This window comes from Mandrillus leucophaeus, unplaced genomic scaffold (assembly GCF_000951045.1).
Source record: "Mandrillus leucophaeus isolate KB7577 unplaced genomic scaffold, Mleu.le_1.0 Scaffold81, whole genome shotgun sequence".
NCBI classification, from domain to species: domain Eukaryota; kingdom Metazoa; phylum Chordata; class Mammalia; order Primates; family Cercopithecidae; genus Mandrillus; species Mandrillus leucophaeus.
In genome coordinates this window covers 287,824-303,346 of record NW_012108808.1, presented here as the reverse complement: position 1 = coordinate 303,346, position 15,523 = coordinate 287,824, and the positions used below count along the sequence as shown (strand labels likewise).

General features: G+C 43.5%; 1 protein-coding gene across 1 annotated transcript in view; it reads left to right on the top strand.

Annotated features, from left to right (window-relative positions):
- Positions 1–15,402, top strand: part of TMEM192 (transmembrane protein 192) — a 38,712-nt gene extending 23,310 nt beyond the window's left edge. Inside the window, exons 4-6 of the mRNA XM_011967771.1 lie at positions 5,541–5,675; positions 8,454–8,556; positions 13,614–15,402. Coding sequence (XP_011823161.1) covers positions 5,541–5,675; positions 8,454–8,556; positions 13,614–13,752 — 377 coding nt within the window. The 3' untranslated portion in view covers positions 13,753–15,402. The remainder of the gene's footprint in view (positions 1–5,540; positions 5,676–8,453; positions 8,557–13,613) is intronic.
- Positions 15,403–15,523: the final 121 nt, after the last annotated feature.

Here is a 15,523-nt window from a genome sequence, read left to right as displayed (position 1 = left end):
TTTTTTGAGACAGAGTCTCGCTCTGTCGCCCAGGCTGGAGTGCAATGGCAGGATCTCAGCTCACTGCAACCGCCGCCTCCCGGGTTCAGCGATTCTTCTGCCTCAGCCTCCCAAGTAGCTGGGATTACAGGCATGCGCCACCACACCCAGCTAATTTTGTATTTTTAGTAGAGATGGGGTTTCTCCATGTTGGTCAGGCTGGTCTCGAACTTTTGACCTCAGGAGCCACCGCCAGCCTAGAATCTTTTTAAAATGGTGAGTGACATAAACCAAAAAACACTTAGACTGTGTCTATGGTTATAAAACCATTTAAAAAACACTAAACTAGGCCGGGCTCGGTAGCTCACTCCTGTAATCCCAGCACTTTGGGAGGCCAAGGCAGGCCGGTCACTTGAGGCCAGGGGTTCCAGAACAGCCTGGCCAACATGGTGAAAACCTGTCTCTGTTAAAAATACAAAAATTAGGCCAGGTGCCATGGCTAAAGCCTGTAATCCCAGCACTTTAGGAGGCCGAGGTGGGCGGATCACCTGAGGTCAGGAGTTCGAGACCAGTCTGGCCAACATGGTGAAACTCCATCTCTGCTAAAAATACAAAAAATTAGCCAGGTATGGTGGCGGGCATGTGTAATCTCAGCTACTCAGGAGGCTGAAACAGAAGAATCGCTTGAACCAGGGAGGCGGAGGTTACAGTAAGCTGAGATTGCACCATTGCACTCCCTCCTGGGCAACAAGAGCAAAACTGCAAATCAAAAAAAAAACAAAACAAATACAAAAATTAGCTGGGCATGGTGGCATGGCAGGCGCCTGTAATTCCAGCTACTAGGGAGGCCAAGAATCGCTTGAACTGGGGAGGCAGAGGTTACAGTGAGCTGAGATCTCACCAGCCTGGGCAACAGAGTAAGACTCTGTCTCAAAAAAAAAAAGACACCAGCTGTTAGACTATTACTGTAGAACTGGAGAGTGTGTTTGGTTAGCACAAAACTGGTAAGGAGGCTGATGTGGTAACCCAGAGGTGAAGTGACTTTCATCTGAACTAAGATATTATATGGGGTGGTCTTCTTCAAGGAGGGTAGTTGTGTAATGTCCACAGCACATGCCATTATAAGGAATGTTTTATTTCACTATTGCTTTCCCACCAGACTGTGAACTTGCTGGTACATAGGATTTGCCCAGTACTTTTAAAATCCTTTGAAAACTCTTTTCATTTCTCTGCAGAAGTTTTTTTTTTTCCTAGTGTGTATTTCTTCCCTAAATGTTGTAAAACCGTATTGGCCGGGCGGGGTGGCTAACACCTGTAATCCCAGCACTTTGGGAGTCCGAAGCAGGCGAATCACGAGGTCAGGAGTTCAAGACCAGCCTGACCAACATGGTGAAAACCCGTCTCTATGAAAAACACAAAAATTAGCCGGGCGTGGTGGCACATGCCTGTAATCCCAGCTACTTGGGAGGCTGAGGCAGGAGAATCACATGAACCTGGGAGGCGGAGGTTGCAGTGAGCCGAGATTATGCCACTGCACTCCAGCCTTGGTGACAGAGCAAGACTCCATCTCAAAAAAAGAAAAGAAAAGAAAAGAAAAAAACCAAAAACCTGTATTTATCTTGTTCACAAAACTGATTTACAAAGAATCTGTCAATATGCTAATATACTGTGACAGGTCATTGCGTGAGTGGACCTGCTAGAAGGTAACTTTGTGTCATTACTTTTTTTTTTTTAATTCAGTGATATTTTGTCAAAACTTTTTTTGTTTTGTTTTTTGTTTTGTTTGTTTGTTTTAGAGACAAGGTCTCGCTCTGTTGCCCAGGCTGGAGTGTAGTTGCGCTGTCATAGCTCACTGTAGTCTCAAACTCCTAGGCTTGTGTAGTTAGTTTGAATTGGGAGTTCTTTCAGCAAGGCTCTTTGGCTGACAATCATTTCTTTTGTGTCAAGCAATAGAAGATAAATTAAGCATTTTCCCTCTCAGGATCAGACTCACATAAATATGTTAAATAAGTTTTAGAAAATTCTAAGATAAGATGCTACAGAGTCTGCCCCTGAACTTCTCTTTGACATTTGTCAGAATAAAAGTGCAAAATGAGGTTGAAATGGTCCTGGTCCTCATAAGTAAGTAATAGATATACTGAGTGTGTGGTGGGGGTGGAAACAGGTAATATTTATTGAATATTTACAGGCCAGGCACTGTTCTAAGAATTTTTCACATATTAACTCACTCCCCAGAATAGCACTGTGGGCCAGGCACTTTGGGAGGCCGAGGCTTACAGATCACTTGCGGTCAGGAGTTCAAGACCAGCCTGGCTAACATGGTGAAACCCAGTTTCTACTAAAAATACAAAAATTAGCGGGACTGATGGTGCACGCCTGTAATCCCAGCTGCTCAGGAGGCTGAGGCAGGAGAATCGCTTGAACCTGGGAGGCGGAGGTTGCAGTGAGCTGAGATTGTGCCTTTGCACTCCAGTGAGGTCAGCAGAGCGACTCCAACTCAGAAAAAAAAAAAAAAAAGACCAGCATTCTGAGGAAGGTACTGTTATCCCCATTTTTTAGATGGGGACTGGAAGAACAGAGGTACTAGGTAACTTGTCCTGGGTTTTCATACAGGTAGTCTGGATCATGGACACACTCTTAATCATCCTTTAGTTCTGCTGTTGCTGTACGAGGTGACCAGAATGGGCTCCTAGGATTCCCACCATGTGGGTCCTGAAGAACTGGTCTAATGCAAACGTTTTTTTTTTCTTTTTTGTGTCTTAAATGCAAACTTCTAAAAATGGCATCACTTTTTACTTGCATTGGGTACCCAAAGGAAGTAATTGTTAATAATTCTATAAAGCAAAAAATTATTCCTAAGTTTTTAAGAAAGTTCAAGTTTTTATATATTTGTATTATGGGCCATTATTAACTCTTAGATTTGTAGATTTTTTTCCATTTTCCCCCAAATTTAGCAGTATTTTGTTTTCATCCTTTAACTTCCTTTGCTGCTAAGAATAAATAGTTTTGTGTGCAGGTATGCCCTGGTGGGTGTCAGTGCTGAGCTCTAACATGTTGTCTGAAAAAACTGCTTTTCTATGTTCCTATACAGAACACTTCTTACTAAACTAGATGTGTAGAGTTTCCCCTACAACAGTTTAATTCAGTTCTCCAGCAGACACCAACTGGGTGTTCTTCAACTTAATCCAATTATAGCACCATCTATCCACAGATAGTCTTAGATCCCACAAATTAAAGGGCTCAGTCCCACAAGGCTCTCCTCATTTCAGATGTCCGTTTAAAGACCGTGCTTCCCATACTTCCGACGTACCAGTTATAAACTCGGGTTTCTATGACGTCTTTTTTTTTGAGACAGAATCTCTCTCTGTCTCCCAAGCTGGAGTGCAGTGGTGCGATCTCAGCTCACTGCAACCTCCGCCTTCCGGGATCAAGTGATTCTCCTGTGTCAGCCTCCCAGGTAGCTGGGATTACAGATGTGCACCACCACACCGGCTAATTTTTGTATTTTTAGTGGAGACAGAGTTTCGCCACGTTGGCCATACTGCTCTCGAACTCCTGACCTCAAGTGATCCACCTGCCTCGGCCTCCCAAAGTGTTGGGATTACGAGTGTGAGCCACCACACCTGGCCCCTCTCTTCTTGAGTTCTGTAATTTGCTAGAATGGTTCACAAAACTCAGGGGGACACTTATGTTTTCTGGTTTGTTATAAAGGAGATAGATGAACAGCCAGATGAAGAGGTACATTGCCTGAGGTCTAGCAGGGTCCCAAGTACAGGAGCTTCTGTCCACATGGAGTTGGGGTGCACCACCCTCCCGGCAACCCGGAAGTTCATCAGAACTCATTGTTCAATAGATTTTTTTTTTTTTTGAAATGGAGTCTCGCTCTGTCACCAGGCTGGAGTACAGTGGTGTGATCTCGGCTCACTGCAACCTCTGCCTCCCGGGTTCAAGCGATTCTCCTGCCTCAAACTCTCAAGTAGGTGGGACTATAGGTATGTCCCGCCACGATGCCTTTTTTGTTTTTTTTGTTTTTTGGGGTTTTTTTTTTTGTTTTTTTTGAGATGGAGTTTCGCTCTTGTTGCCCAGGCTGGAGTGCAGTGCCACGATCTCGGCTCACCGCAACCTCCGCCTCCCGGGTTCAAGCGATTCTCCTGCCTCAAACTCTCAAGTAGCTGGGACTACAGGCATGTGCCGCCACCATACCTTTTTTGTTTTTGTTTTTTTTGTTTTTGTTTTGAGATGGAGTTTCGCTCTTGTTGCCTAGGCTGGAGTGCAGTGCCACGATCTCGGCTCACTGCAACTTCCACCTCCCGGGTTCAAGTGATTCTCCTGCCTCAGCCTCCCAAGTAGCTGGGATTACAGGCATGCGCCACCACGCCCAGCCAATTTTGTATTTTTAGTAGAGACGGGGTTTCTCCATGTTGGTCAGGCTGGTCTCAAACTCCCAACCTCAGGTGATCCGCCCACCTTGGCCTCCCAAAGTGTTAGGATGACAGACCTGAGCCACTGCGCCCAGCCTAAAAGACACTTCTAGCAGGAAATTCCAAGAGTTTTAGGAACTCTATACAAAAACCAAATATACCTGTTGGGATTCAGAACACCATACTCCAAAGTGCAGGGCTCTGGCATGCTGAGTACTCCAAACTAACGGAGATTGGAAGGGGCTCAGAAGCAAAGTCTGTCTGCCTTCCTGCCCTCCTGTTTCTTGTCCTTCTTTCTCCCCTGGCCAGTCATAGAAACCAGAACGCTTCTTCCCAAAGGCAGGCCGTAGAAACTAGATTCCTCTCTCCCAAAGCAGGCCATCAAATCTAGAAAGGTCACTTTCTCCCTTTACCCTTTTCCCTTGAAGACCCTTATTTCAGAGGGGTCCTGCCCTATATGGCAGGAGGGTTGGGGGTGAGGAGTCTACACAGAGACGCCAAGAAGAATCTGAATAGACAGGCCTTACTGGGTTACGCCTTTCAGTCTATTCCTATTAGATCATACTTTGTCCAATCACATTTCTACATGGCTGTCCATTCTTCATCAAACCTAAGCATAAGAATAGTTTTCTCTGGGTCTTTCATTTCTTTTCTTTTTTTTTTTTTTTTTTAGTTTTGTTTGTTTGTTTGTTTGTTTGTTTGCGATAGGGTCTTGCTCTGTTGCCCAGGCTGGAGTGCAGTGGCACGACCTCAGCTCACTGCAGCCTCAACCTCCCAGGCTCAAGCAATCCTCCCACCTTAGCCTCCCAGGTAGCTGGAACTACAGATGTGTGCCACCATGCCTGGCTAATTTTTTATATTGTTTTGTAGATATGGGGTCTTGCTATGTTGCCTAAGCTGATCTTGACCACCTGGGCTCAAGCAATCCTCTTGCTTTGGCTTTACAAAATGCCGAAATTACAGGTGTGAGCCACTGCACCTGGCCTGGGTCTTCATTTCTGAAGGCTCTGATCACGCAGGAAATTAACAAGTGTTTTAGGAGCTCTGTATAAGGAACCAGACAAAGGCCAACTATCTATTGGACAAAGACCATATATGTCTTTCTCATCACACGCTGTGTTTTATGTTTCTCCTCCTCAGGCAACACAGTGCTTCTCCTCATACTGTGCATGCAGCACTCCTTCCCAGAGCCCGGCAGATTGTATCTTGACCTCATTCTGGCCCTCTTGGCCCTGGAACTCATCTGTTCCCTGATATGTCTCCTCATTTACACAGGTGAGAATTACAATGAGCCTGTTCTTATAGGAACCTCGAACTGCTTCCTTTCCTCCCAGTGTAAAGTATAGCCCATTATCTTAGCGACAAGGAAGTTCTCTGTGTATCTGAGTGGTGACCACATGCAGACTTCTTTAATTTCAAACCAAGAGGAAGGTACAGCCACCACCTGTGAGACCCCATTCTTTTAAGATTGTGTCATTAATAAATTTTTGTCAACGCAAGTGAACCTTTTTCATTAAAACAAGACATGTACTTTTTGGGCTGGGAAAGGTGGTTCAAGCTTGTAATCCCAGCACTTTGGGAGACTGAGGCAGGAGGATCACTTGAGCTCTGGAGTTCAAGACCAGCCTGGGCAACATGATGAAATCCATCTCTACAAAAAATACAAAAAAATTAGCCAGGTATGGTGGTGCACAACTGTGGTCCCAACCCCTCGGGAGGCTAAAGTGGGAGGATCACTAGAGCCTGGGAGGCAGAGGTTGCAATGAGCCGAGATCACATGCCCGCACTCCAGCCTGGGTGACAGAGTAAGACCCTGTCTCCTAAGACAACAACAACAAAAACATCTGCAAACTTTTGCTTCTCTGAAGGCAGCTGAAATGTTAGCTTGACATTTAAAATTAAAAATTAAGAAATAGGCCAGGGACAGTGGCTCATGTCTGTAATCCTAGCACTTTAGGAGGCTAGCACTTTAATAGAGGTGGGGTTTCGTCATGTTAGCCAGGATGGTCTCTAACTCCTGACCTCAGGTGATCTGCCCGCCTGGGCCTCCCAAAGTGCTGGGATTACAGGCATGACCCACCACACCTGGTCCCAAATTTTATATATTCATCTGCTTAGTGAAGTTTTCATCCACATGTCCCACAGGTACCAACAAGATCAGAATTGAACAGAACATAATTTTCTTCAAAATTTCCCTCCATCCTAACCCTCCTCTTCTAGCTCAGTTAACAATACCAGCCCATCCTAGAAACGTAGGAGTCATCTACCTTCTTCCTTCTACCTCACTCCCCAAGAACTGGATAGGATTGGGGATCGTCAGTCATCAGTCTTACTGACAGACAGGACCTGTCTTTCAGCTCTGTCTCTTTTCTTTGGTCCCTGCCACTCACTGCCTTGGTTAGGTAGGTACTCATCATCTCTTGCATGGCTGTATCCAATAGACACATAACAGGTCTCTTTCCCTCTGTCCACTGATTCATATTTCTTATTCCTGCCAATGTGATCTTGTTCATACTTAACTCTGATTGTTAACAGCTTCCCTGCCCAGAGTTTTCTAACAGCTGAAGGAAAAAAAATCTGAAGTTTTCATGTGGCATAAAAAGCATTTTCTTTTCTTTTTTTTTTTTTTTTTTGAGACAGAGTTTCGCTCTCGTCGCCCAGGCTGGAGTGCAATGGCGCGATCTCAGCTCACTGCAACCTCCGCCTCCTGGGTTTAAGAGATTCTCCTGCCTCAGCCTCCTGAGTGGCTAGGATTATAGGTGCCTACCACCATGCCCAGCTAAATTTTGTATTTTTAATAAAGACGGCATCTCACCATGTTCACCGGGCTGGTCTCAAACTCCGGAGGTCAGATCATCTACCTGCCTCGGCCTCCCAAAGTGGTGGGATTACAGACATGAGCCATCATGCTGGGCCTGAAAGGTTCTCCTTGAATGGCCTCTACATAGCCTGCTCTTCAAGGATGATGGTGAGATCCTTTCAATGACTGCCGGTTGCTCTGAGGATAAAATCTAAATGCCTTAGGCCGGGCCTGGTGACTCACGCCTGTAATCCCAGCACTTTGGGAGGCCAAGGCGGGCGGATCACTTGAGCCCAGGAATTTGAGACCAGCCTGGCCAACATGGTGAAACACCATCTCTACTGAAAATACAAAAAAATTAGCTGGGTGTGGTGGCGCACACCTGTAATCCCAGTTGGGAGGCTGAGGTGGGAGAATTGCTTGAATCTAGGAGGCAGAGACGGAGGTTGCAGTGAGCCAAGGTTGGATGACAGAGCAAGACTCTGTCTCAAGAAAAAAAAAAAAAAAGTAAATGCCTTGCATGACACACCAGCCACTCCTGATGCATTCTCTGCCCACCTTCCCAACCTCACCCCTTGTCCATACACCCTCACACCCATACATACGTGTAGCTTCTCAAGACCATAGCATTTGTTCCGACTCCTCCTGCACCTGAAGCACCCTTCTTTATTCTCCTAGTCTGTGTGATTAATTCCTGTGTTTCTCTCAAGGATGGGCTCAAGCTCTATCCTCTTTCCCCTCTCTAATATCTCCTGTTGAGTTAAGCACTGCTTTCCAGGCCAAAAAGCAGCTTGACAACTCCTTGTGCAAGCCTCTTGCACAAGCTTCTGTTGAAGGTACTTTCCATACTGTCTTAGAATGTCGGCTTATTATCTCTGTTTTCCCCTGGACCAGAGGAAGTCATGATTTCTGAATTAGATGGCTGACTGGTTGCTCAACTTCTCTGGGCTTCACTGGGGGGTAATAAGTGCATCCACTTCATGCAGGTGGTTATGAGAACTGAATGAGGGCATCCATGTAAAACATTTAAACTGTGCCTCATGTGTTCTAAGTGCACGATAAATGTCAGCTATTATTGCTATTTTCAAGACTAATGCAATCCCTGTATTTGCAGAGCTTAGAACAGGCCTGGCACATAGTAGACTTTGAAATATTCGAGGACGTTAATAAGAACAGCAAATTAGCATAATTTGAAAAAATGAAACTAGGCTTGTTTTTCAGAATTCGATATAATAATGACTTTATTATTTTAGTGAAAATCCAGAGATTTAATAAAGCTAAACCAGAGCCTGATATACTTGAGGAAGAAAAAATCTATGCTTACCCCAGCAACATTACCTCGGAGACTGGATTCAGGTAAGATGTAGGTAAGAAATAAAATAATTGAGTTTTTTCCCCTAGAAAGCTAGAAACCATTCTGATGCTTGGAATTTGTGATCGTGTATATGTACTTTTACATTTGTTTGATTTGTTTATTTCCTTTCAGCTGTATGAAATCAAGTCTAAATCAGGATATGTAAATGTATTAAACAGGCCATATATTTGATGCAAAAGTAAGATTAACCACTTAGCCAACCTACTTAACCTCTAAAGAGCTTTTGACATCATTAACTGGTTACTCCCTCTTTGAAGCACCTTTTTTTTTTTTTTTTTTTTGAGACAGAGTCTCGCTCTGTAGCCCAGGCTGGAGTGCAGTGGTGCAATCTCGGCTCACTGCAAGCTGCGCCTCCCGGGTTCACACCATTCTCCTGCCTCAGCCTCGCGAGTAGCTGGGACTACAGGCGCCCGCCACCACGCCCGGCTAATTTTGTTTGTATTTTTAGTAGAGATGGGATTTCACCGTGTTAGCCAGGATGGTCTCGATCTCCTGACCTCGTGATCCACCTGCCTTGGCCTCCCAAAGTGCTGGGAATACAGGTGTGAGCCACCGCGCCCGACCAAAGCACCTTTTTTTATAGGTGTCTTTGTTTTTTTCTTTTTTCTTTTTTTTTTTAAGATGGAGTTTTGCTCTTGTTGCCCAGGCTGGTGTGCAATGGCATGATCTTGGCTCACTGCAACCTCCACCTCCCAGTTTCAAGCGATTCTCCTGCCTCAGCCTCCCCAGTAGATGGGATTACAGGCATGCGGCAGCCTGGCTAATTTTGTATTTTTAGTAGAGATGGGGTTTCTCCATGTTAGTCAGGCTGGTCTCAAACGCCTGACCTCAGGTGATCCGCCAGCCTCGGCTTCCCAAAGTGCTGGGATTACAGGCATGAGCCACCTCGCCCGGCCTGTTTCTTTCTTTTTAAGGGATGGAGTCTCTCTGTGTTGCCCAGGCTGGCCTCAAACTCCTGGGCTCAAGTAATCCTCCCACTTTAGCCTCCCGAACAGCCAGCCCGGTCTGCCCTCCCTTGTTTCTATACAGTCTCTCCCTAAGTGACTTCCATGGTAATTAAAATATCATTCACATCTGTTGGAGATCTTGGGGCTAAAGTAGATGTAAAAAACTATACAGGCCCGTGTAGTGGCTCACGCCTGTGATCTCAGCACTTTGGAAGGTCAAGATGGGTGGATCACTGAAGCCCTGGAGTTCAAGACCAGCCTGGGCAACATGCCAAAACCCTGTCTCTGCAAAAGTACAAAAAATTAGCCAAGTGTGGTGGCAGGCACCTGTGGTCCCAGCCACTCAAGAGGCTGAGGTGAGAGGATTGATTGAGGCCAGGAGACTGAGGCTGCAGACAGCCACTGCACTCCATCCTGGGCGACAGAGTGAGACCCTGACTCAAAAAACAAAACTATATAAACAAAAAACGAGGTGATTATTAATTCTAGGTAAATCAGAAGGCTGATTTACATGGCTTAACTCTAGCTAATATTTAGCCAACTGTTACATATTTATTTAACTGTGGCTAATATCTACATAGTGATATTACAGATTCTGAATATTGATTTAACCCAAAATTGGAATATTGCTTACTGGATTAAGAGGCTACAAGAAAGAAGACATTAAATTTATATGTATATGGATTTGGGGAAAGTAAGAGAGCTAAATTCTAATTTCTTATATAGAAAGTCTGCAGATAAATAGCAAACATGGAAAAATCAAGAAATTGTATAATCTCATTATTTAGAAATACAGAGAGAAATATAGAAGAAACAGTTACAAAGAGTTGAAAGTGGCTACCTTTGGACCTGAAACTCAGAGGTGGTGGATCATGAGGAGCGAGGGAGGGAATTGTTGTTTTTCATTGTGAACCTTTTTTTTTTTTTAAACTCTGTATGAGTATTAAGTGGATATAAACAACAACAGAAAAATAGATCCCATAAATATGCTGCTGACTCCTAAACATGTATCTCCAACTGTGTATTTCCCCTGTGGTCCAGATTTGTGTATCTGACTTTCTCATTAGCCATCAGCATCTCCAGTTGGATGTCTGCAAACTTAATGTGTCCAACACAGAGCCCTCTCCCAACTCAAATTCAACCTTCTCCCCACCCCATCTTGGGAAGTAGCATGGCTCTTCAACACGTTGCTCAGGCCGGAAAGCTGGCATCATCCTTGACTTCCTTCACCCCACCTCCACCCAGATAACCCATCAGCAAGTCCTGTTGGGTCTGTCTCTAAAATAATAATCTGGCCGGGTGCAGTGGCTCACACCTGTAATCTCAGCTACTTGGGAGGCTGAAACAGAAGAATCACTTGAACCCGGGAGGTGGAGATTGAGGTGAGCCAAGATGGCACCACTGCACTCCAGCCTGGGTGACAGAGTGAGACTCTGTCCCTAAATAAATAAATAAATAAACTGAGTGAGACTCTGTCTCTAAATAAATAAATAAATAAACTGAGTGAGACTCTGTCTCTAAATAAATAAATGAAATAAAAATAAAAATAAAATAATAATCCAACCACTGCTCTCTACCTCCACTGCCACTAACATCTCTCACCTGGATATGCAAGAGTCTCCTTACTGGTCACCCTACTCCCATCTTCCCCTGCAGTCCCTCCGATGGCCTCTACTTTGCCCAATCCAGAGTGAACTGACTCTTGGTCCTTGTTTTTGCCTCTCAATGGCAGTGGGCACAGTTAACCACTGCCTGTTCCTTGAAATGCTTCCCTGGGCTCTCCTGGTTTCCTTGCCGGCCCTTCCTTTTTCAGTCTCTTTATCCTGCTCCCCTTCGCCTTGCAGACTCCTAAAGATTGGTGTGCCCAAAGCTCAGACTTCAGACCCCTTTTCTTCTTTATCTGCGTCACGTCTGTGGTTCTTTTTTTCTTTCTTTTTTTTTTCTTTTTTTTCTCTTTTTTTTTTTTTGAGAGGAGTCTCACTCTGTTGCCCAGGCTGGAGTGCAATGGCACGATCCTGGCTCACTGCAACCTCTGCCTCCCAGGTTCAAGCGATTCTCTAGCCTCAGCCTCCCGAGTAGCTGGGACTACAGGTGCCCGCCACCATGCCCGGCTAGTTTTTTGTATTTTTTGTATTTTTTTAGTAGAGACGGGGTTTCACCGTTTTAGCCAGGATGATCTCTATCTCCAGACCTCATGATCCGCCCGTCTCGGCCTCCCAAAGTGCTGGGATTACAGGCTTGAGCCACCGCGCCCAGCCAGAAAATGCAACCTTTTTTGTCACTTTTCACCTACCATGATCTGCCTTCTTATTTTATTGACTCTTTTTCTTCATTCTATCCTAAATAGAGGAATAACTTTAGTATCAATTCTTGATTATCTCTTTGTTAACTTTTGGGCTTATTAAATTCAGAGACTGGTCTTCCTGACCTTGACCCTTTTCATATTTCATCTTGTTCTCCCTGAGCACTGAAGAGTTTACCTAATATTGCCCTCTTATGACTTAATGGAAAACTTTAAAATGTATTCCCTTCACCTCATGGAGTTAACTTGGGGTCAATAAAATTTAGTTTATGCCGGACGTGGTGGCTCATGCCTGTAGTCTCAGCACTTTGTGAGGCTGAGGCGGGTGGATCACCTGAGGTCAGTTCAGACCAGCCTGGTCAGCATGGTGAAACCCCATCTCTGCTAAGTATACAAAAATTAGCTGGGCGTGGTGGTGGGCGCCGGTAATCCCAGCTACCCAGGAGGCTGAGGTAGGAGAATCGCTTAAACCCAGGAGGCGGAGGTTGCAGTGAACGGAGATCATGCCACTGCACTCCAGCCTGAATGACAGAGCTAGACTGTGTCTCAGAAAATAATAATAATAGTAACGTGGTTACATAGCCCATTCCTGTAACCACATTATTTATAAGCATAACTATTTCTAAGAATAAATCTTTTTTGTTCACATGGGACCATTCCCATGTGATATTTTTCATACTGAATTTCTCACCATCCCTTGAAATATTTCCCTTTTAGCACATATAGGATATCTGAGTAAAACACATCCAATAACATTTTATTTCTTGAATAGGTAATTTTTAGTCAACATTAAAATTTATCTGGCATATTATTGTCATTATCATTATCATCATCACTATTCCTAATACTAATATCTTAAATTAGTGGAAGGAAATTAAAAACACTCGCTGGGCACGGTGGCTCACGCCTGTAATCGCAGCACTTTGGGAGGCCGAGGTGGGCGGATCATGAGGTCAGGAGATCGAGACCATCCTGGCTAACACGGTGAAACCCCATCTCTACTAAAAATACCAAAAATTGGCTGGGCATGGTGGCGGGCACCTGTAGTCCCAGCTACTTGGGAGACTGAGGCAGGAGAATGGCGTGAACCCGGGAGGCGGAGCTTGCAGTGAGCTGAAATCGCACCACTGCACTCCAGCCTGGGAGACAGGGAGACTCTGTCTCAAAAGAGAAAAAGAAAAGAAATTAAAAACACTTTATAGCTATTACTTCTGAGCAGTGAGACCAAAGTGGGTTGGGGCAGTAGTGTAGGAAGGAGTTAGATTTTTTGTTTGTTTGTTTTATATACTTAAATAGTATTTTTATTTGTGTCAAGTGCAAAAAGATACATGTTTGTGGTATGGGAGAAAAAAGGAGAAATGCAAAAAGAAATAAATGCCATACATTTAAAAAATTGTTTCTCATGATCAGAGTTGTCTATTTTAATCGTCATTTGATTATTGAATGAATTTTGCCTTTACTTATCTTTAAATGCCATTTAAGTTGATCACTTATACTCAATTATCTTACTCTAACAAATTAGGATCTTTCTTAAATAAAGCAGTGATGACCTTTTTTAAAATGTAGAGTTGTGAAAGTTTATAACATTTTAAATTTATTTCAAGAGTAGAAGTTACTAAAATGATTTAGGAAAATATTCTTATTTGGCAATATTGCCCTGGCTTCTGACATCTAAGAAAAGGTAACAAATACAATATGCTTTACTAAAAACTCATAGGTACTCGTTTGCAAAGACACTAATGAGTATTGGGGAATATGTGTAACCCGTTTATATCTTGATTATTTGCAGGACTATTTCAGGCCTAGAAGAAATTGTTGAAAAGCAAGGAGACACCATTGAATACCTGAAGCGACACAATGCGCTGCTGAGTAAGCGGTTGTTGGCTCTCACTCCCTCAGACCTGGACGGCCAGCCAAGTAGAACGTGAGAGGCTCGTGGTCATGACAGCAATTGCAGAGGAACCCAGAGTCCTTCAGACTGCCTGACCACCTGACAGGCTGCCACAGGGAACTGCAGTTTACAGTGTTTGCTGGAAACCTGAATTTGGTTCTGACTTCTGTGGCTGTTTAAAATATAGGGCTTGTAGGTCACTTGAAAAGTACCTGTAGAAGCCCGGGTAACTTGAGGGGAATGTCTGTTTTGTACTTTTGGGAATTATTTAACTGTTTGGTTTATCCTAGAATCAGAGGCTAAACAACTCCACAGTCAACACTTCTCCACCTGACATTAGAACCCTGTAATGATTTCATTATGGGTAGGGGAAGTCTAACAAGACAATCGATTTTAAAGAGGGTTTTAATCAAATAAGTTCTTCCCACTTTTAAGCTGATGAAAGAAGTCATTATTTCTTGTGAATGTTTTTTCCTGGAGAGCCTTATCATGTATTTTATATGCTTATGTGGTGGTGGATGACATCATGGGCCATGTAGCTTTTATAGAGAATTTTCTCACCATAGGACTGAGGTCTAACCAGATGATCTACTATGCAAACTTCTACAGTTTTCTATTCTTAAGAAATAAGGGCCGGGCACGGCAGATCACGAGGTCAGGAGATCGAGACCATCCTGGCTAACACAGTGAAACCCCATCTCTACTGAAAATACAAAAAAATTAGCCGGGCATGGTGGTAGGTGCCTGTAGTCCCAGCTACTCGGGAGGCTGAGGCAGGAGAACGGTGTGGACCCAGGAAGCGGAACTTGCAGTGAGCCAAGATCGTGCCACTGCACTCCAGCCTGGGTGACACAGCGAGACTCCGTCTCAAAAAAAATAAAAATAAAAATAAATAAGATATGATGATTACTTGGACCAGTGTTAGACAAAACTGTGTTACCTATTATATTGGCAGCACCTTCCATTAGCAATAGCTGAAAAATTCAGAGAAGAATTTAGAACTTTCACTTTATTTCTGCCATTCTTCAAGAAGCTGCTGTATATTTCAGTCTGGTTATACCTTCAATTGATCAATAACTTCAATTATAGGAAAGGCATCTTCTGTAATTTTGAATTACTATAAAAAAAAAGATACCTTTTAAAGCCTTAGATTATACTTTAAAAATGTAATGGATAAAATGCGTATTAAGTTATATGCAGATATTAAACATATCTGATTCTTAAGATAAAAATGAAGTATTTTTCAGAGCAAATGGCATTATTTCTCCATTTTTCCTAGTATGCCCCTTTAATTCGTCAATTTGTTATTAGCTTTGTTATATGCTGCCTTAGAAAGACTTTTGGTTGAAGGCTGAATATGAAGGAAGGGGATATTTGTGACTGTGTTCATCTTTTTTGATCATTAGCTGAATATTCAATATTTGATATGTAACTATATAGGGATGTGTTCGATATAATTGTATAGGCAAGGGATATATTGATTTGGCCACATCTATTTGATTTATGGAGGGCAAATACCTGTTTATTTTAGATATAGCCATTGCTGGGGCATTCTAAAAGTTTTCTACTAAGATAAAGATGATTGCTCATGCCTGTAATCTTAGCTACTCAGGAGGCTGAGGCAGGAGGATCACTCGAGGCCAGGAGTTTGAGACCAGCCTGGGCAACAGTGAGACACTGTCTCTCAGAAAAAAAGAAAAGATTGTTTGTCACTTGCACACAACATTCACAAACTAAAGCCAAAATGTATTTTTAAAATTGCCTTTCTCCCTTTCTTTTTTTTTTATTTTTTTGGGTTGTTTTTTTTT